Source organism: Battus philenor, unplaced genomic scaffold, assembly GCF_028537555.1.
Source record: "Battus philenor isolate CCGP_79_NKW_IND1 unplaced genomic scaffold, ilBatPhil1.0.hap1 SCAF_14, whole genome shotgun sequence".
Classification (NCBI taxonomy): domain Eukaryota; kingdom Metazoa; phylum Arthropoda; class Insecta; order Lepidoptera; family Papilionidae; genus Battus; species Battus philenor.
This window is the reverse complement of record NW_027181676.1, coordinates 14,401,487-14,425,113: the sequence shown is the minus strand read 5'-3', so window position 1 is coordinate 14,425,113 and position 23,627 is coordinate 14,401,487. Positions and strand designations below refer to the sequence as shown.

Here is a 23,627-nt window from a genome sequence, read left to right as displayed (position 1 = left end):
CCGAGGAGATTTAAGATTAACCCTTACAAAATTGACGCCAAATGTTGATAATTTATTATTAAACCATCAGGTTCATTTTCTCACTAAAAATATTGACTTATCGCTTATGTTATTTTATTTATAGTTTATTTAATGTTACGTATATTTTACATAACAGATACAAAATTTTATTTTGAGCAGTTTTCATTTAAATTCAATTAATAAATGTGTAAATTAACATGTGTTTTTACTTTAAGTTTTTAATACTAAACTTCACTACAGTTAGAAATTTACAGGAAATCAATATCAGGTAAGTAGGGGGTCTACCCAACACGGAAAAACATGGCAAAGGGTCTACTACAAAAAAGTTTGGGGAACTCTGGTCTAATGCATATATCAGAGTAGAGTCATCGCGTTAAAGAGAGGACGCGGGGGTATTCCCGACGATACAAGGTCGCGAGCACCGCAAGATTGGTCATCATGACGGTCTTTGGACTGGGCTGGACTCCTTGTCCAGGGTCTTGCAGTTGGCATCTGTCGGCTGCCAAGATGATGATTACTTGCTCTAGAGCTGTTTGAATCTCCACTGCCAGATCGAATCAAGTCGCAGAAGTAGTTCCAGAAGAGTTGGTCGTCTAATATGGAAATACGCCCACTGTTTCTTGTACTTTTGTGATATAGCTTGACATGGGTAATAAAAATATTTGATTTGACATAATATTGATACTTAAGTAAGCGTATAGAGGCTTTCGAAATGTTGACATATAGACGCATGCTGTCCATAAGCTGGACTCAGAAGGTGACCAACGTCGAAGTTCTGAAACGAATCGGCCATATACGCGCACTAATGCTCACAGTAAAACGAAGGAAAATCGCTTACTTGGGACACGTTCTTCGACACCAACGATACAATCTCCTTCAACTTATCATGATGGGAAAGGTCGCTGGTAAAAGGAAGGTTGGTAGGAGAAAGAAGTCGTGGCTTCGTAACATTAGAGAGTGGACCGGAATCGCCAGCGCTGCTGAGCTATTACGCAGAACCAAAAATAAGGAAGAGAGCAGGAAGCTTATAGCCAACCTCCACTAGTTGGAGAGGCACTTCAAGAAGAAGAAGAATATTGATACTACAGAATGATTATTTATAGATATAAAAGCATTAATAGGATGCATGTATAACTCATTTGCTGTGAAATATGTATGGTAATCGCTCGTGCATTCTACAGCCGGTATAGCTCGAACTCGAGCGACTATCTTTGGGGGAGCGGTATACCTTTAAGTAGGCATCTATCGGCTACCATGACAATGATGTGAATAAGCCTGGTAGTAAAAACCTTATCCTACCATCAGAAACATACCACATGTTAAAATATAACTCTTAAATTTCACATTCCATTTGTTAACCGTTGAATTTTTAAACCAATTTATGTTTATTTGTTACAGTCACGTGACCCGTACCGCTAGTTGGCTGCCTCCTGCTGAAAGCTGGCCCTGCATCAGAGACAGCGCGGCCGGGGAGAGCGACGAGGACCTTCCATATGGATGGGAGCAGGCTTTGGACAACAGGGGGAAGTCCTATTATATCAAGTATGCTATTTTAGATTAATTTCTTCATTCTCATAGAATATTAAAAGAGATCAGTTGACCTATTATATAATCATCACAATCTTCCTCTACTAATTCGCTACTAGACGTCCACTACTGGGCATAAAGCGTCCTGAAAATATTACCAACAAGATCCGTAGGAAGCGATCTGGATTCTGTGATTTACTATATGCTTAACAAGGTCATCTATCCCACCCATGGGTCCACATATGGAAATCCAACGTTACACTTGCTGGTCCATGGGTATCACTATAGAACCTTAAAGCCCCAGCTATATGTAGTCCACTGCAACTTCTTAACAATCTTCAAGGCTTCGGTTTCTTTCATTCTTTTACTGAACTCACTGCCAATTCACGTAGATAAATACTAAATATATTCTTCTCCATCTTCATTCTGTTCATACCCTTCAACTTACATTAAGGCTAGAATTTCCTGGCGCATTATATTCAAAAGTATCCTTTATTCAGTTGTAGGGGAAAAATGACGACATCGTAAGCGGCGCATCGAAAAGGGGAATTCCCCAGAAATTAAATTGTTCATTTACGTCTGTATAAATACGGGCAAAGTTTAAATACACACTTCTACTTCGGACTTCGTGTTGTTACTACCTCCAACACCTACTGACCCTAAGAAGAATTTCATATAGTATTAAGAAATCCATTGCTGAATTTAATATTCGTATATCTTCCTAGATAGATATAATTAGTGTTGGTTTGTCGAATAAGGTCAGGCATCAAGTATTCTCGCGTCGCTTCACCGCAATTACTTGTCCGAAGCTCGGCTAATATGCCCCAGATTAATTTATAATTCACTTAAAGGGTAAATTAGTATTCCAATTTGTAAATAATCCTGTTTGGACTTCGCGGTAAAGGCGGTCTATTTAGAACACTCGATATATATCCTACATATAGTAAACTTAGGTTCCCGTGAATAAGATATATCAACACTTATAATAAATAAGTTAGTTAAGAAGCAATCTCTTAAGGCTGTATGATGGTAAGTATTTAGAAATGAAGAGAATATAGGCGGCTTAACCTATAGTGCAGGATCATGCTAGCTTAGTTTCGCAACAGAGATGTGGTACAGGCATAAAAACAACGAGTGTTATTCTGCCGTCATAAGAAGAAACGCCGTAACTAATACCACACTGTAAGCTATACCTACTTATAAATTAGCTTGTAGGAATATGAAAAGACTTTCTTGTTACATCGGCAAAGTTAATAGATATAGCCGCGGGGGGGGGGGGGGAGTCAGGCCTAGGGGGCGCCAGGGTTTCATTGCACACGGGCGATACACTAGCCGCCCCTGGAAGAGAATAATGGATGATAAGGGAATTTCGGAAGACAAGGTACATGGCGTGCCGATGATATGTAAATGAATTTATTTGGAAAATTAAATACGCAGTGAATGTTTAGCGTGAATGTTATCTCTCCATCGTTTTTTAAATTTTTTACTTACATGAAACATTTTTAATTCTCAGCCATGTCAACAAAACAACAACATACGTGGCGCCCGAAGGTTGTTCGAGTGAATCACCACCAGCTCCGCGGGACGTGGTGTTGGAGAGAGATCCAGACCTAGGGTTCGGTTTCGTTGCCGGCTCCGAGAAGCCTGTTCTGGTCAGGTTCGTCACGGACAATTCGCCCAGCGTTGGGAAGGTGAGCAACTTTTAGTATTTTTATGATCATAGATGAATAAAGTAGCCCAACATTTATCATTATTATCACCATAACTTCATATGACGTCCACTTGTGGACATAGGTCACCATCATAGTTTTCCAGAAAGTTCGATTGGAAGCGGATTGAATCTAGTCTCTCAAACTCATTTAAATATGGATCTCATACGTGATTACAAGTATATTGAAAACATGCCCACTGACTACATAGTAAAAAAAATCAAATTGACGAAATAACATTGAATTTAAATAACAAATATTGTATAAATAAAATAAATGTGTCTATCCAACATGATAAAATAAATCATTTATTCTATATCAGTATTCGATATTTAATTTTAACGGATTTCTTGGTGTTGTTCTAGAACCTTCGATTTGTAATTTCTTATTTTTTTATTGGACGACTGTATTTTGAGTTGACAGCAAATATATTATACTTTATACATGATGATTAATAGGTGTAATAGATTTAAAGGGATGAATGTATTGCTACAACCTATCCAAAAATCAAAGGTTTCAGAAATAATAAAAAACGTAATTATTATTATATATTTAAAATGCAGTATCCGGCGATAAATACACATCGACCTTTGGATAGAGACAAACGGCTAATTTCGGCTTCGTAGAGCACTATCTCTGTCCCACACTACCTTTGTGACGTTTTGTCAGTCGTTGTATATCGTGCGATAGAGATAACGCTCTACGAAGGTGAAATTAGCCGATTGTCTCTTCCCAAAGGTCGATGTGCAATATTCATCGCCGGGTACTGTAGTTATTATTTACTATCTGATCATATACACTTTGTACACTGAGAAGTTTTTTCCTGTCGCATGCTAATATTGTTTAATCTTTTTACACATGTAAACAATCACCCTGTGTATTATATCAATATCTCTAGGAATTAAATCCGTCGTGATGAAATTGTGATGTCGATAAAAACAAAGATTTTCAATGAATATAAATAGACATTAGTAACATAACGTTTCGATTACCTTCGCCTTAAATATTTAATGGAATCAGGCGTTACCTCGCGGAAGTCCATCCTAAGTAAGAAAAGGACCAATATTTAGCCACTTTCGCACATGCAGTGGTAGTCATGCAATAAAATGCACCGCCCGCCAGCCCGCTGATAAATGCGTATGCGGCAAACAATGCGAATCACACAATCGCCACCGCCAAATTACTCAACACGTGTTTCACCCCTCCACGGGGCATCTTCAGGAGTTATGTTACACCGATTAGTGCCAAACACAGAGTCCTTCGCCAGTACCTTCGCCTTGTTGCTAAAACCTGTATATGTAAATAAAAAAACTCACATGTCATTCCAGTTGGAGCCAGGTGATCAGATCCTATGTGTGAACGGGGAGGACGTAAGCCTCGCTGCGCGGGAGCATGTGATATCAGCTGTGAGGGCGTGCACCGAGAGGGTCACGCTGAGGGTCTGCCAGCCCGCGAGGACCGGCAACCAGGCGCGGAGATCTGCACTCCTGTCGGCAGCAAAACGCGCCCGCTTGCGCGCCAAACCTCCGAGGGTGCGGTTCGCGGATTCAGTTCAGCTGAATGGATCGCCCATGTATCCAGTAATTATTCATCTATTATTTGATATATTACGAAGTTAGTACTTTTATGTGTTACACGGACTCAATATGCGATCGCAAGGTTCTTCGATGTGAATACGGCAACCGCCGCACTGATACTGGCGCACAACCTGAGGATGACAATATGGAGTAGGGATGAGGTAGTGCTGGCATGAAAAGTAATTTTAAAAACGACGATACAGTCAAGTCGGTCATCGTGGTGAAAAAGGGGAGAAAGGGAAAGAAAGGGCTGAAAAGAAGAAGACAAAAGTTAAGCTATTATTTATTCATGAAATACATGCATCTTCAGATTGCAGGTGTTTAAATCTACACTTCTTTACAAAGCTCTAGAGATACCACAGGGATCTCTGGTTGAACCACCACAGATTGTAAATCTCTTAGACCTTAGTTAATTTGAATTCCGTAGATTATTAAGTTTTATTTTCCAAGAAATTATTACTACTTACATATAAAAAAACTTTTAATTTGTTTTCAGCCTTCAGCATTCTCCCTAGGTGACCTATGTCTACCTCCGATGGCGAACGTACTGAAAGTCTTTCTCGAGAACGGTCAAACGAAGTCTTTCAAATACGACGCCACAACCACTGTAGCGGACGTGGTGATAAGCCTCAAAGACAAGCTGTGCATCACAGCTGATGAACACTTTAGTCTTGTGGTGGAACACGTCAAGAGTCTAAGGAGGAACAAGTTGACGTTGCTGGATCCTAAGGAGTCATTAGCGAGGGTAGGTGGAAATTTGATCAAGATCCTGTTTCTAATATATACGCGCTCGGAAGGGGAGTTCCTTCCAGAGTACATTGGCAAGGAAGATGGTATCCAAAAGTGATCTAAGAAGGTGTATTCATATATGTATAAAGAGTATTTATAATTTACATGACCCTAATAACGGCAGCGGCCACATCACTGATGGCTTCCGAATTCAAATCGAATTCAAAATTCGAATTAAAAATGCCCAAGAAGAATTTGAATTCTGAATGATTTAAAATGAAAGTATTGTGGTCATAAAAAGGAGCTTTGGACGCTTCAAATATATATAACATATAGTCTGTATGTCGTAATTAACAGGGGCGTTTTTTATAACCTCTGTTTTAGGGGACCTCGTATCCTCCTGACCGTGTGTGAGGAGGGACGTTACTAATTCACTTTAAATGAGTTTTTCAATTTTTCTTATACACTCTCTTTCGTTCTTCCGTTCATTCCTTTTACGCTTCACACGATCTTTCATTCTTCGCTAGAAGATCTTTCTACTATCTCCTTTCTTCCTTGATCTACACTCCTAGATCACAGTTTTATACATTAATTATAACAGACTACTTATATTGATTTACATTTCTTTTGTTATTTCACTATTTTTTTTCTTAAAACTTTACTCTTAATAATTTTTTTCCTATGTCTTATATAGTTTATTATAATTCATTTTCTTGACTTTTGCAAGTCTTACCCTTTTTTCTATTCCTGACTCTGGTTTCCTTTTCTTGGAGTCTGCATAACTTTTCTGCCGAATTATAGAAAAGATGGCCGCAGGTTGTTGTCGCCCATGAAGGAAGCGTTCCTTTTTTTTCATTAATATAGGCGCTAGGATTAAAAGTAAAAGATAGAAGTGTCTAAAAGTTCGCAGCAGTAGTAGGTAGCTTTCATCTTCCACTCATTCTACCCTGGGAGAGCAGAACGAAGAGATCCAATGTATAATTAGTACAGCGAGGGTGTCCAAAATCAGGCTTCTTTCCAGGATATACTTCAACTAATACCTGGGTGATCCTGAAGTTGTAATTATCAATCAGTATTTTAAATAACCTGTGTTATATTTCAACCGCAGGTCGTTCACTTCTGGACATAGGTTTTCTTCTTAAATTAAAAACTTCGTCTCATTACGCTCCTGTCTACATCACACCTATCAGTGGTCGAAACTTTCCATGACTTTGTTGTTTTTTAGATTGCAGCAAGACCAGGGTCTCATAAAATGCGTTGCCTGTACCGCGTGGTGTTCGTACCAAGTTCTGCAGCGGAGCTAGCCCAGAGAGACCTGGCTGCGCTGGACTACCTCTATCTGCAGTGCTGCAATGATGTAGCACAGGAGCGCTTCGCCCCTGAACTGCAGCCCGAGGTGGCGCTTCGCCTGGCCGCTCTGCATATGCACCAACATGCGCTCGCCAACAACATGTCCCCCGCCAAACTCACAGTCAAGATTGTCGAGTAAGTATATTAAAAAACCAAGGTGTACTTTTCACGTGATATCGCTCCATATGTTTGGCCGTTTCGGCTGTTATACTTTTGTGTCAAAATATTTTGAATTTAAATTTCGAATTTAAATTCGAACGACGGCATAAGTCTTTATGAACAGTATGATTGGTTACATTCGTAAAAGCTCCGAAGGAGTGAATGCATAGCTGATTTGTCAGTAAAAAGTTTTTAGATATAGCTCTTTATGAAGTGGTCACTTTGAAATATGTTACATTTATTTATTTTTTATATTGCAATACTATCAAATACTTTTGTTAACAAAGTCTACAAAGACAGATAAGCTTTTAAATCTATAAACAATCATTCTGTAGTATAAATAGTATGAAAATAAACATGAAACATTTGTTCTAAACAGTAAGTGGTAGCTTTTTATTGATTCATATTTCTATTGCAATAAGACTGGCCAATAACTTCTATCTGTACAAAGTCTACAGAGACAGATAATAAACAAAATTTAATATGTAGTAATATGAATTATAATAATGTGTAAGTTTATTTATCTATGAAACCATTAGTTGTTGGATAGGATGCCATACAATAAATGATAGCAAATGTTATATACATTTCTTTAATATACAATCTCATATATATAACCTCAGTACTCTATTGCAGTGTTTTTTTTTTCAATTCTCTCAGTGTTATTTGGGATTAATGTATGAATAAGTTATATTCGCTGCTATGTTTTCCGTATGCCTGTTTACGGTGTTGATGTGCCTGAATCAAAAATTTCCAGAAGAGAGTTTGGGTTGGAGCGCTTTGTGCCCAGTGGTCTTCTCGACAGCATGAAGCGGAAAGAACTTCGCCGTCTCGTGGCGCATTCCCTCAAGCTGAACTCACACATGACCGGTGGACAGAGACAACTCACGCAACTTCAGGTATAACCTATCATCAATTCAACTATTTTTAAACGATTTTATTTAGTTCGACCCGTACGGAATTTATTTGGATCAAAATTAGAAATTGAAATTTAAGCACTTCCCCGTTGTCAGATTGATCTGAAATTTGGTACACACATTTAATTTAGATGACGACACAATATAATAAAATCAATAACATTATAAATCTAAGATGGCCGCCGATACAAAATGGCGGATTACACATTTTTCCTTAACCCCCTCAATATGGGTATCAAATGAAAGGGCTACACTAGTAACACACGATGATTATGACAAAATCTAAAATTCAAGATGGAAGCCGTTCCAATATGGCGGACTAGTTACATATTTTTCCACAACCGCCACAATATGGGTATCAAAAAACCGTTTAACTTAAAAGTTTTTTAAATGTATTTATTTTTATTTAATGGCCCCCTTTATTGGAGGCCTCTCATACTCCCCTAACATTTGTAAGGTTAAGGATGTTTATTTCCAATAAGTGATTCACACTCTTAATTTATTTCTTTTATCATACGTCACATTATCATTCATTCTCTCTGCTGCCACCCATCACAATATCATTCACTCTTTATCATTTATTACATTCCTTTCTTTCATCTTCTCTCATTCTTCACCTCAGTTCTTAATATTACAGCTATGCTAAGTTACATTTGGTTATTTTACTTCTTTTCTTTATTTTTACAATTATACTCTTATTCTATTTTATTAAACTTATCATTTCAACCATTAGACATAGATATCTCTCATAGATTTCCTATAGAACTGACTCGAAGAGGCAGACTACTTCATCATATGGACGACATTCTTCGCTCGCTTTCACCGTGATCTCTACCAAAGAACCTGAAAGATCCAAAACTTCTATTATATCTGGTGAAATATTTGTTCAAAATAGGATACTGATCCTACCCAAGGTCCTGTTCCTCCCTGTTCGCGGAGGCAGGGGCGGGCGGCCGCCCACGCATCGGTTTATATCTAGTGTGGTGCTTGATTTTTATCCATCGCACGCGTTCATACTGGTCTTTTTAATCAAGAATCTAAATGTATAACATCGATTTCGATATGTATAATTTATTCATTTTGCATATGGAAGGTATTGATATAGGTATGTGGAATTCCAGGCCAAGCTACACTACCTGGATATTGTGGGGAGCTTGCCAAGTTACGGAGCGAAGTGCTTCAGCAGCACCCGACCGGAGCGAGTGCTTCTAGTGTCGCCACGCTTCGGTCTCAGCCAGATCGTCGGCAGGAGCAGTTCTGTGGTAACCAGATAAATATCATCATTTCAGCTGGTAGACGCCCACTTCCAAGCAAAGATGATGAATGAAATGATTGATCATGCGCTATCCGCGTCCAGCGACATTGGCTATGTTTGTCCACCTAGGAGGTCGTGGTCGATCGAGATCTTACTCCAGCGATGGGCTTCGCCCACTCCCACTTCGCGCAATAAAATCCTTCGAGTTACATCGGTGAACTTGGACTCATACATCATCATCATTTAAAGCATATGCCTCACTTAAAGATCACCACAATGATTGATCTTGCGCCACCCGCATTCATCAACAAATGCTATGCTGGTCCATCTAGTGGCTCTTGGTCGATCCACAACCTTTCAAACAACCGCCGTCGGTTGACAAGAAATCCTTCGATCTACATCAGTGATCTTGGACTCATATGTCATCATCATTCCAGCCGGTAGATGTCCACTTCTAGACATAGGACTCTCCCAAATATCGCTACAATGATCGGTCTTACATTGCCCGCATTCCGCGATCCTGACTATTTGGTCCACCTGGTGACTCTCGATCCAGAACCTTACGGAGCAACAGCTGTCGGTTGCACCAGCAACCTACCCCGCACGTTGCCACTTAAGACAAGAAATCCTTCGATCTACATCAGTGATCTTGGACTCATATGTCATCATCACTCCAGCCGGTAGACGTCCACTTCTAGGCATAAGGCTCTCCCAAATATCGCTACAATGATCCGTCTTACACTGCCCCAATCCGGCGATCCTGACTATTTGGTCCACCTGGTGACTCTCGATCCAGAACCTTACGGAACAATAGTTGTTGGTTGCATAAGCATCCTACCCCGCCCGCTGCCACTTTAGAGGAGCAATTCTTCGAGCTCTGTTGGTGACCATGGATTCCTTTTTATGCCATGATTATCACGGGACTTCCTCAAGGAACCTTTTTAGGTCCCCTATTACATAATTTCAAAATAGAAGGGTTTTCAACAATAATATAACAGATTTGTTTTCAGCCATATGATCTCATGTTGGACAAAGATTTTCCACATATATTTGCAATAGGTCCTCAATAATTCACATTATTAAAGTTAATTAAATTGAAATCTCTTTTCAAGAGGTAGGTTAATGGTAGAATGATTATATACAAATTAAATAATTTAAACTCTAAAAGATGGTGTTAAATGTGGTTAATAATTCACCAGCCCCAATCGATCGCGTCAATGGAGGAGGTGGAGTGCATTCGTGTCAAGAGGGAGTGCGGAGGAGGGGCAGACGTGGCGGTGTTCCTCCGCCGCGACAGAGTACTGGCCCTCCTCATGGACGAGCGAGACGCAGCTGAGATGCCGCTCTTCATTGCAGGGTTAGTGGAATGTGAACCTTTTACCAGCCCCCCCCCCACCTAAATTGCTTTAAGAATACTAATTAAGGTCTTTGATCATCATCATATTTGGTGATAGACTACCGTTACTAGACATAGACCCCCCCCAAAGATAGTTACGACTTTAACATCGTGGACATCATCGTGGTCCGTCGAACAACAGACACCCTGGGACTGTATAACAGTGTCCATCACGCGGCAGCGATATCATGTCACACACGTGCGTATATCATACGGACGAGACTCAAGATGCGATCGCAAGATTCATCGACGTGAACACGGCAACCGCCGCACAGATATTGGCGCACAACCTGAAGATGACTATATGGAGTAGGGATGAAGAAGTGGTCGCACGAAACGCAATTTTAAAAACTGGACATTGTTATACAGACCGCTAGACATAGTGGAAGTAGCTATATATTAGTCCTTTTCTTACTTAGGATGGACTTCCGTAAAGTAACGCCTGAATCCATTAGATATTACACAATTTGTTCAGTTCAACTTAGTTTTGAATAGTTTAATATTTAAGTCAGAAATTAGTTTAACCCTTTTCTTGATAATGTATCTGTAGAGATACATCAGAATTAAAAAAAAATAGTGGCATCAATTTTGAACGCAAAGTAATCATTTGTATGTGAATATTTAGGTAATTTTTTAATTTTCGAACGCTTGTTCAGTTTTTTCTGTTGGCATCCTTGGGTCTTAAATGTCAAGTGGTATGAATATTAATTTAATATTAAAAAAAATCTGTCAAGTTAAGGGTTAAGAGGCGTGGTAACATTTAAAATGTAATTATACAAACAGGCACGGACGCTAATGTCTATTTATATATATATCTTAATAACTAACGACCTTAATTATGTCATAAGTCCTAGTGATTTATATGGACCCCAAAAACCTAAAGACTCTTTCTTGTCGGTCTGTCTGTATAATCTATGGAGAAATAACAAAGCCAAACGCCAATGAATATGATATATATGACTTAAATTCCAGATATTACCGTCTCGCGACAGGAAAAGAGCTGAATGTGGAGCTGGAGAGAGAACCAATAACAGAAGATATAGGTAAGTTTGAAATTTATTTTAAATTATATACACATTTATACATCCAAACAAATATTAAATACGATATCATTTTTTTTACTCATTAAAGATTGTTAAAAAACTAGTTACAGAAAAAATGTTTATGTATATATATATACACATAAATATATATATTTATGTATATATGTATATATACAAATCCCTGATCTGATCCCGCAAACGTTGTTATGCAAAAAAAAATTAGTTTTTAATTAACAAATGTAAGATAAGGGTTGATCGTTGAGGGGTGAAAATTTAGGTTTGTATGTATTTTTGTATGCTGTATCATAATAAAATAAAAACCAAAAAAATTGACTAATAAATTAAAAATAAAATTTAGGTGTGGACCATATGTAAAATTTGGACCGCATGTAAAATTTGGTAAAAATCGGTCGAGCCGTTTCGGAGGAGTTCAAGTTCGAACACCGTGACACGAGAATTATATATATTAGATATATATATATATATATATTTATATATACATACACAACAAGGGGTCCTGTACGATTTAGATTCAAAATACACATACATAGACATCTTTCACAGAAAAACCGATTGATTTTCACCGCTCCGGCGTTAATTTACGAGATGGCAATAGGTTGTTGATAACGAAGGTGAATATATTGTTGATAGAAAATAAAAACTTGTCAAACATGTTGTCATGTGAATTTAACATAAGAAAGCGACATTACTTTCCGGTCCCCCTGATATATAATGTAATTAAAAATTCCTTATTTTAAATTCCATAACTATAGAAATTGTTGAAATTGAATGACACCAGAAACTTCAAATTTTTCGACCAATTCATCTACGTACACAACGCAACAAAAATGAGTTATTTCAATCCTAAGAGAATAAACGACAACAAACATGTATTTCCTCTGAAATTGGTGAAGCCAAAATATACAGCCTTTTATGCCCCAGTACATAATGATAGAGATAAATAAATAAATATTGGTTTTTGTTCCTATAAAATTTTATATTCAACGGGATAAATATTCCCAAACATTTATTTTGGTATTGAATCAAGAAATGGGTCTAATGTACCATGTTTTCAACAGGGTTTTACCCGCTAAACCCTTCATATGCATCGGAAACCACACAGTGTCATGGTGGATCTAGTCCTAAAAATCTGGACTATCTGGTTGACAACTTGGTCTCCGTTACCGCTACCTTATTGTCTTCGAATATGATCTAATTTTGTGTCTCTTTCTTTCAGCTCCACCTTACCTATCGCAACATAACGTAGTACCTGCAAAATGGAGTTACCTACACTATGATGATCCCACAGAACTTTCCAGAAAGCATTACGCCATATTCAGTATGCCTCCACCATACCACTCAACACCGGAACAATCGAAGACCAACTTGGATACTAACATGAACTCTAGTATCACAAATAGAAATCTGAGTAACAATTCTAGCCCACTGTTGGGATACGATAGTAATGCAGGGATTTTAGGCCACGATGTACACTTCGAGAAATGTAGGAGAAACGAAGAATTCAGATTATTCGATCCAAACGATGCCTGCTATTTAGACGACGGTATGGGATTTGATCTTCAAAGCGTCTTATCAATGGAACTCTTAGAAAACGCAGCAAATAACCCTAGACTAGTTGAAGCAAAGAATGAAGAAGTACTGAGAAGAGTAGCAGAAATGCAAAAACTTGTAGAAAACTCTGAACAATATCTAACAGAGAATTGTGATATATATAACGAAGGAGATATAAACGATGAACTAGTAGGTAGAGAAACGTGTGTTGATCAAACAGAAAGTGATACTGAGTCGAACGCTAGTAGAATGTCAGCAACGGACGACGCTCCAGGGATACTGAAACACAGCGATTCATTGTTACTACTCACAGAAACAATCAATCAAGGACTAAGCGGATTAACTGTCGCTGATCCTGATAGAGATGCATCCAGTGATTTATCCAAAAGACAATCTCAAGGGTTAAGTGCTATTCTGAACAATTGCGGTCTAACAGATGCACTGCTAGCTCTCAACAGTGATGTTTGTCAATCTGAGAGCGACAATGATTCATTCTACACCCCAACTAGCAGTCCAATACGCAAGCAACACGGTAAATGCACTAATAAAATTGTACGAACCAGTTTCGGCCTACACAGTCCCGATGCGACACTAGACAATAAAGAAACAAATCTGAAGGAGTATCTAAAACAGCTTAGAGAGAAAAGTAGTAAAGAAAACTCAGCCGGAACTGAGTTTCCTTTTTACTATCAAGAAAATACAGTAGACACCGACGCCGAGCTTATAGATTTAACTTTGATACCACCACCACAAACACCCGACGAATTAGATGGTGCAACGCAAGTCCCACAAATTTTACCTGTCGTACCCCCTTCATTTGCTGATGATAAAGATCAAGATGAAGTTCCGAAGAGTAATGACTTTGAAGAGTTCATCGCTAATGTTACTGTACAACCACCCACTGTGAAAGTCACACCAGCTATCGAGCTCACACCAGAAGAAATCATGTCATACATTATCCCACCGCCGCCGGCTTCCAACTCTTCAACTTTGGATAGGGATACAAATTACGTCAATGAAGCTGTGATGACGCAAGATTCAGATTTACCCGCGACAAATGAAGCAAAACCAAGCAACGGAGACGTAGTGCGAGGGACGCTGAGTGTTAGCGAAATAAGAAATATGTTTGCAGCGAAAACGCTCAGCGAAGCAAGAAATAGCCTCTTGTTAAAAGACAAAAACAAAACGCTAAACCAAACAAAAACAGATTCACCCAAAGGCAAAAGGAAAAGTGTTGTAGGAGAGAAACAGGCGAACGGAGTAGCACATATCATAGAATACCCCACGGTTGAAAGGAAAGGTATGTTTTCATGTTGTAGTAAGGACAAAAGCAAAAACGATGATAGCTCAGAAGAAACAGACAAACTAGACGCCCACGTAGAAAGCTCCGATACCATGCCCGACGTATGCGAAGTTAGACCACCTCCCAGGAGAAAAAGCATCGAGCCCAAAAAAGCTCCCGAGAGACCCCCCAAAGTACCGCCACCCCCTGCACCGAGACCCAGGTCCAATTCATTCACTTGTACGAACAACGAACTCAGCGCCGTAGAAATACCAAACAACCACTTTAGCACGTTAAACAATAGAAGGTTGAATTACAAAGTAGTTTGTGACATGAACGAGCAGACCTCACAAAGTCCACCACAGATACCTCCGAGGTTAGAGAACAAGGCACTCCCACCTCCGCCTCCTCTTCTGTTGCCCCCAAAGAAACCTCCCTTACCGCCGGTACCGAGTATCGAGGTGCTCAGAATGAAAACTTCGCAGAAACTGTCGCCGGTCCGTAGTACGGAGCAGAGGCTCGCCAGCATCGGCTCCCCCCACTTCCACCGCAACCTCAGCACCTACCGAAACCTAGAGAACGAGAGCAGAGTAACCGAAGAAGAGATGAACGTCCGTTCTTCTCAGAGCTACAGCTCCATGACGCTACAGAGCCGCCACGTGCGTTCTAATTCCGAAACGAAAAACACCATATTGAAGAACAAAGAGATGTCCACAGCCCTGACATTGTGTTCTCCTCAAATGAACCGAAGGTTCAGCAACAGACCTGACTTACTGAACGGAGCACCAAGCGGCGATAAAGCTTTCAGTCCGCCGTTGATTGAGAGGAAGCCCTTCCGCCTGGACACGGCGAGTCCACCACCAAAAACCCAGAATCACGTAAGGTTCAAAGAGGACATAGCGGATGACATACCAACTCCGCCTTCGCCACCAACGGTTCGGTTTCCAGAGTTCCAGTCGGGGAACAACGGGCACGTGTCCATAGAGAGCCTGCTGTGCAAGACGGAAGTAGCGGTGAACGGACTTCTGCAACGGTTGCACCAGGCCGCACAGACCTGTTCGCACCAGCACGCGCACGGCGGTGGTGAAGACATCGACGAAGCAAAGTTCCAGGTGACCATAACTTTCTCTGAAAAAAGAACAAAAATACAGATATAATCAATTTTTATGTATATCTGTATTTTTATTTTAATATATGTCTTTTGTAATATAAATTTAGGAAATTCTTTATTAAAAATCCTATTGTAGTTTGAAGGAATTTTTAATATTGAAAAATATATCGCTTTACTCCTGTAATAAGGTAAAAGTGACCACAAAAAACCCATTGAGTTTGTTGTGGAGCCTTTTTAGATCAGAGTGCGTTTGAAACCCTCATAGCTCTGGACATACAATTTTCTATTAATCTAGACTCTTCTGTCTTACATTCTTTTTAAAACTAAAGTTTTGTTTTGTCGTTTACTAGTCCGCATAAAAATCTTTATGAACTTATTGTAACATATTTGGATATAAATTAAAAAAAAAAAAAACAGATTTATGAATTTAAATAAAGAATATTTATATATATGTAAACAAAATTACATTTTGCCACTGCATATAGACTAGTTTCTAGAATATGGGCAGTATCGTCCTCTGCATACAATAATACCACACTTTGATCGCTTACCCGCTTATCAAGTGTGGCGATTATGGTATATCGCCTTATAGATATCTATGGGGGAAACCTATACCTTGCATTTGGCTTATTTGGGTTGAAATGATAATAAATAAAAGGAGTTAACATTTTGATAGGTTGAGGACTTTGTGTAGGAGAAGTTATCTCTGTTTAATATAAAAAAAAATTGATTAAAAAAAATATATTTCATTTTTTGTTACCAGCGTGCTCGAAGTGAGCTGACAATGTGTGCTGTGTCCTTGGTGGGTACATCGCGGACGCTGGTGGGGGCGCTGGGTGGTGCAGGGGAGACGGCAGGGGCTCCGCAAGCTCTCGCCGATTGCCTGGCCCCACTGCGACGTCTGGCCGATCTTGCACAGGTATCCCCAGGATATATATAATTCCTATGCTTAGATACCAGCTCCGAATCCTCCGAAAGATGGCTGAACTGTCAAATGTCAACTGTCATTTGATATTTTTCCCGCGCTTTTATAAAAAAAAAATACAAAAATTTCGTTACCATTTCAAACAGATTTTATATCGCTAGAGGCGTATATACTACATTTTTTAGACAGATAAGACGGAGAACAACAGAAAGAGACGAACTTAACCTTAAGGTATATATTTTTTAAAATAACTATCGTAAATGTTTATATTTTATTGTGTTGAAACTAACATGGCGGTTTGACATTGATAAATATATTGTTTGGTATTATTATATTTCTATGGACCACGTTGATTGTAGCTGTTGAAAATGAAAAATATCCCCCTTCCCCTTAATATATAGTAACCTGTGTACAAAGGAGGCGCTCCAAATAATTCTTTTAACACTATTTATAACTTGCAGTTAGTAATAAGAATAAGAAAGGACCAATATCTAGCCACCTCCGCACATGCAGTGGTTGTCGTGCATGAAAGTGCACCGCCCGCCAGCCCGCTCGTAAATGCGCATGCGACAGACAATGCCAACTACACAACCGCCACCGTAAATTCACTCAACACGTGTTTCACCCCTCCACGGGGCATCTTCAGGAGTTGTTACACAGATTAGTGCTAAACACCGAGTTATGTAATTCCGGGTTATATTAATATCCGTTCCAACACGGTCAGCCATGCGGCTGATATGGCTATACGTAAGGCTCAGAAGGTCTGGTTAGAAGCGGAATCTCGCCGGTGGTTTAAGATTAGAGATAATCTGAAATTACATTTGAAGGTATTACATACCGAGTTAGTTTACAATTTACATAATGTGGAATTTGACCTTTTAGACCAAAAGGCAAGAGATTTCGCTTCACAGGCTGCGCATGATAAATACATAATTCAGTCACATAAGTTACGTAGGTTAACATAAAAAAAAAAACGGTGCACTTTCATGCACGACAACCACTGCATGTGCGGAGGTGGCTAGATATTGGTCCTTTCTTATTTAGGATGGACTTCCGCAATGTAACGCCTGAATCCATTAAATAGTAATAAGAATGTAGGAGGAAAAATGAAAAGAGAAAGAGATAATAGGAATACGTGTGTAGTGTATATTTTTTATGGCCTCCGCTATTGGGAGCCTCTCGTACCCCCTATATTGTGTGGGACAGGGACTATTCAACATTATTTATTCACATAATTTTTTTTATTTTCATTATCGTCTTTTCACATCGTATGATCTTTCGTTCTTTTCATTCTTGCCACAATTCTTCTGTCTTTCCCTTTCGCTGTAGTGTAGTCTGTAGTCTAATTTAGTTTAGTGTACATTATACTTCTAAGGGATTTGCACGAGTCTTTCAACACAAGTAGATGGCGTTGTTTTTTATAAATAACTATTTATATTTAATGACGCGATAAATATTACATAAACTGTTTATTTTCCTCTGGAAACTCGACAAGAAAGTCTTTGGTCGCTTTGTAGAGTGACGGAGGGTAAGATACAGGACCAAAACATCCAAAAAATATTGTAAAATGAAAAATTATTTTTGTTACTCTAAAGAGAAAGGGCAGTATTCTTTAGATGTAGCTCAAAGAATCGCTAGTTTGAAGTGAAGTGGTTGGAACATGTCGCTCGTGCAGCTGAAGTTCCTTGGTGCAGTAAGGTTCAATAGTAGTGACCTTGGGTCTGATGAACTGTGGATATGCCTTCCACAAGGTGGATCGATAACTTAGTTTACTGAAAGTAGATGGAAGCCTATGTATAGTAGTAACCATAAAAACTGTTTCAGGCACTTGGCAGACATACATCATCACCATTACAAACCAGAAACCTGGTTCTCCGTGTCCATGACGTCACCGCAGCCTTCAAGGACCTCGCCGGCGCTGAAATGGCCCAAATCATCCACGAACACAACACGAAGAACCAAAACCAGGGTCAAGACTCCTCAACCCTCGAAGGCCAGCTCGCTTTAAGAGCCGAATGTCTGGCTAACGTCCTCGCCACTCTACTTAGAAGCCTTCGAGTATTTTCGCCGTAAAATATCACCTATTGGCTTAATATAAATAATAATAATAATTTTCTCGGTTGTGTTTCATCGTTTAAAATCGACACGTTTCGTGTTTAATATAAAAAATAAACAATTTAAAGTATAATCTTTAACAGGTAACGAATAAAATAAGGTGACTTTTTAATCTATGCTCCTTGACAGCTGTCAAAATGACATTTCATAATCCCGGTTAATCGTAATTTAAGTGTCATGTTTTTTTTTTTTTAAATCTACACGAATGAACATTGACAAAGGACACACGACATTGTGACTTTTAATACTAATATTGTTAATATCATTGTATTTTGTTAGGACCTTTTTTAACTGAGACCAAATAAATTTAGGTATGTTTATATTGTAGTTGGCTACACTTGAGTTCGTTTGAGCTGTAGTTTCTTTTTTTATTTTGTAAATTTTAACTTTTGTTAATGTTTAAATCGATTGTTGTTAGTGTTTCGTTCAAATGATTTCAAAGAATGGAGATCACTTGCAATTGTTGCGGTATAAATTGATACCTCTGTAATAAAAATAAACTTGAAATTGGACTCCGTAGCGGGATACATGTTTGATTATTGTTCTATATAATTCCGTAGCTGAAGTGTTACCATAGTAAATAGTTAATTTTACTTATAGAATTACATATCTATTTACATAAAACTATTGTATATTTTCTAATAATTTAGGGATGTGATCGAAATTAGGGTGCAAATGTTCAATGTATTGTCTATGCTAATCGTGTCTATGGTTATTGAAAAAAAAAAAAAACAATAATTCGTCTATGAATCTTTATACCTCGGTTTGCCGCGTAATTTGGTGTTGCTAGTTGTTGAATTGTTTCGATGGTGTTGTCAGCTGTTGGACTGACGTTTGTGTGTTGGTGCTATTTTGACAGCAACATATGGATTTTTTATAAACATATTCACATGCATTTTTACATCGAATTTGATTTGTTTTGGTGTCGAACTGTGAACTCCTAAGTTTATTGACCCCGGAGCACCCGAGGTATGATTTTTAAAGACATTCTTACCAGTACAGCAGCCAAAGATGAATTATCATTTACAGTACACGGCGATAGATATTGCACATCGATCTCTGGAAAGAGACAATTGGCTAATTTTGGCTTCGTAGAGCACTATCTCACTTCTCGCACGTCATACAAAACGTCATTTAGGTAGTGTGGGACAGAGATAGTGCTATACGAAGCCGAAACTAAACGGTTGTCTCTTTCCAAAGGTCGATGTGCCATATTTATCGCCGGGTGCTGTACAAATTTTATTTTTTTACGAAGCCTCTTTTATTCCTTTCGCTTGTTATCTCTATTTAGAAGGAGTATTATTCGAAATATATATACGGCAGCCCTGTTAACTGCACTATGGTCGGTTTACTAATTACAATGTTAACATATTCGTGTGATACTTTTAAATTAATATTTTTAATTACATACAAACAACATTACTGATATTTTGTCTCTCGTCTCCTTTTTCATTTTAATTTAATACGTCTCACATACCAATGGACATAAAAAATCACAATGAATCTGGTTACAAGTCTGGTAAAGTATTTTTCATTTTACTCGTATTGCTTTATTTTACATTCTCCTTTCATCTTTCACAATCTCTATCTTTCTTCTCATTCTAATCTCCCGTGCATCTCCTTCTTAGTAGAGATGGGTAACTCGCGAGGTAAAAACAGGAAAGATACGAGTATATATCTTTGCAAAAGATATAATCACTCTCCAGCTCGTATGTGTTTAAATTTGTATCTCTATATCCTTATACATAAGACTCAATTTAAAGAGTTACGGCTCGCTCAGATTTAGAGAGTAAGAGATGGGCGTATATAGCAATTTACACGTAAGAAAGAGACAGAGAGCTATTGCATGTTTTGATTGATGATGATTTTCAGAACTACAAAACACGCAACACAAAATGCTTAGTAGGAAGCAAATGCAACCATAAAAGCATATAATCGGCCATTATTTTTAAGATTCAATTATTTCAATTTCACACATTTTATTCCGCCTTACTGAGTTCTAAGTCCGAGCTAAAAGAGCCGAAGATATAAAGGATATATTTTTAGTCTTACCTGCCTTGTTCTTTCTCTTAGCCGTACTGTGCTAAATGAGAGATATAAAAGAATGATATATATGCCAAGATCGGAAACGTATAAATCAATCTTTTTTGTCAGGGATACATTTTACCCATCTCTAGTTTCTAGACCACAAGTTGTGATAATCACAGTTTTGACTAAACCTATATTGACTTTAATATTTAATGGAATCAGGCGTTATTTTTCGGAAGTCCATCCTAAGTAGGAAAAGGACCAATATTTAGCCACTTCCGCACATACAGTGGTAGTCGTGCAACAAAGTGCACCGCCCGCCAGTCCGCTGATAAATGCGTATGCGGCAAACAATGCGAATTACACAACTGCCACCGTTAAATCATTCAACACGTGTTTCACCCCTCCACGGGGCATCTTCAGGAGTTATGTTACACCGATTAGTGCCAAACACAGAGTGTTTTTGACATTTATCAGCGGGCTGGCGGACGGTGCACTTTGTTGCACGACTACCACTGTATGTGCGGAAGTGGCTAAATATTGGTTCTTTTCTTACTATATTGACTTTACTCATGAATAGCTTGGAATCTTACTCGACCCTTTTTGACTTGCTTCTGAGTTTTATTCTTTTCTATTATATATTGTACTACTTTTTCGGAAAGTTCTAGAAATATAGGGCGACATTATCGTTGCCCATGAGGTAGGCGATGCTGCCTTCTTTGATCCTCTTTCATATCTGGAAGTCAGGATCAGAGCGAAGTTCTCCAAACATAGTACAGAAGGCAATGTGTACCTAGGTCCACCCCCCGGGTTACAAATGCGAATGCTTTTACTGTTGTTGAAGTCTGGCCAAGACTCACGTGGCAATTAGATGATGACATATATAAATTCAAGTGTTACAATGCGACGGTACATCCCTTTGAACTCACGTAACTGTTTTATAATTTAAACACCCTGTATATCACACGTGTATGTTAACATAAATATATGATATATAAAGGAACTAACTACGTAGTTAGACAGTTATATACACCAATTTATTTATTGTTTTTAAAATTGAAAAAATAAACGAAGCATTTGATGTAATAAACCATACGAAATTATTATGTGTTTTATTGTTAAAATTTGGTCATTTTTATTTTTCAGACATTATTATCCATGCCTTTATTAGTAATTACATTTATTATTTTAATTATGGTGGATTTTGTACTTCTGACAAAACGTCACATAGGTAGTGTGGGACAGAGATAATGCTATACGAAGCCGAAATTAGCCGATTGTCTCTTTCCAAAGATCGATGTGCAATATCTATCGCCGGGTACTGTACTAAGTTTACGATACAAAATTTTAAAAACACTTTATTATTATATAATTAATGTGTTATTCAATATTTGTAAAACGATTTATTTTTGAACAATTTACTATATTATTTGATAGCAAATGAGCAATGAGATTACTAATCATCCTGTATAAAAGGTTCTGTACACCGGTACAGACCAGTTATTATATAAGCGTCTCCTAGCTTCAGGATCTGCAATACCTTATTATTTTCACACGACGCATTACAACCGGTCGGTACGGCATGATAAAGCGTGTGCGACGATACCTATCGAAGCGATGGTTCCGTATATAAACCTTAAAATATATTTTAAGTGGTATACACGTGGTAATACACTTTTATCTTATTTACGAAAGATATATGTCTATCATTAATATATGTCAAAAATCAAAACAAGACATAAAGTTCCTCTATTCCACATTAGATGGCGCTAGTTGTATCTTAAAGATTGCCTTCCATTTTTAAAAATCGCTTGCAAGGAGCGAAACTAAAATTCGATGCATTTCGCTTCTATTTCGCTGTACATAAAACTTAAAATACAAGACGGAACATGAACTATCGCGGTTCGCCGCTTAGTTTCGCAACAGAGATGTGCTACAGGCATAAAAACAACGAGTGTTATTCTGCCGTCATAAGAAGAAAGGCCGTAATTAATACCATAAGCTATACCTACTTATAAAATAGCTTGTTGGAATATGAAAAAACTTTCTTGTTACGTCGGCAAAGTTAATAGTTATAGCCGCGAGGGGTTCAGGGCTAGGGGGCGCCATGGTTTCATTGAACACGGGCGCTACACGAGCCGCTCCTGGAAGAATATCCTCACTTTTAACACTTTAATTCTTCATAGAGTTGAATCCAGAACATTTAACCGAATAATTTTATGGATTATTAATATTACACAGACATACAAGGCAACGATAAATAAATCAAAATAGTTACTAGTTTTAATGGAATCAGGCGTTACCTCACGGAAGTCCATCCTAAGTAAGAAAACGACCAATATTTAGCCACTTCCGCACATGCAGTGGAAGTCGTGCAATGAAATGCACCGCCCGCCAGACTGCTGTTAAATGCGCATGCGGCAAACAATGCGATTCACACAACCGCCACCGCCAAATTACTCAACACGTGTTTCATCCCTCCACGGGGCATCTTCAGGAGTTATGTTACACCGATTAGTGCCAAACACAGAGGCACTGCATGTGCGGAAGTGGCTAAATATTGGTCGTTTTCTTACTTTTCTAGTTTCATTAAAGAATCAGGCATTACTCCGATTTTATCTACAAGACCGAATCGTAAACGAGAAGATCCTTAGAAAAACAAAGGTATCTGACATAATCCAGTAGACTAGCAAGTTAGTGACAATGACGTCACATAGGAAAGAATAGAAGATCGCTACAGCCTTAAGTTTCTAGTATTGAAGCCAAGGATTGGCAATCAACCATGGGCCACCTTACAAGGTGGACAGACAACATTATTTAATGGAAGCAGGCGTTACCTTGCGGAAGTCCATCCTAAGAAAGAAAGAGGACCAATATATACCACTTCCGCACTCTGTGTTTGGCACTAATC

General features: G+C 38.4%; 1 protein-coding gene across 1 annotated transcript in view; it reads left to right on the top strand.

The window, feature by feature from the left end:
• Window positions 1-18,855, top strand: part of LOC137933705 (uncharacterized) — a 239,088-nt gene extending 220,233 nt beyond the window's left edge. Inside the window, exons 3-14 of the mRNA XM_068777729.1 lie at window positions 1,420-1,563; window positions 3,062-3,239; window positions 4,586-4,837; window positions 5,331-5,579; window positions 6,789-7,048; window positions 7,830-7,971; window positions 9,111-9,251; window positions 10,444-10,601; window positions 11,613-11,683; window positions 12,921-15,649; window positions 16,412-16,567; window positions 18,398-18,855. Of these exons, the coding sequence (XP_068633830.1) occupies window positions 1,420-1,563; window positions 3,062-3,239; window positions 4,586-4,837; window positions 5,331-5,579; window positions 6,789-7,048; window positions 7,830-7,971; window positions 9,111-9,251; window positions 10,444-10,601; window positions 11,613-11,683; window positions 12,921-15,649; window positions 16,412-16,567; window positions 18,398-18,646 (4,729 nt within the window). The 3' untranslated portion in view covers window positions 18,647-18,855. The remainder of the gene's footprint in view (window positions 1-1,419; window positions 1,564-3,061; window positions 3,240-4,585; window positions 4,838-5,330; window positions 5,580-6,788; window positions 7,049-7,829; window positions 7,972-9,110; window positions 9,252-10,443; window positions 10,602-11,612; window positions 11,684-12,920; window positions 15,650-16,411; window positions 16,568-18,397) is intronic.
• The last annotated feature ends 4,772 nt before the right edge of the window (window positions 18,856-23,627 follow it).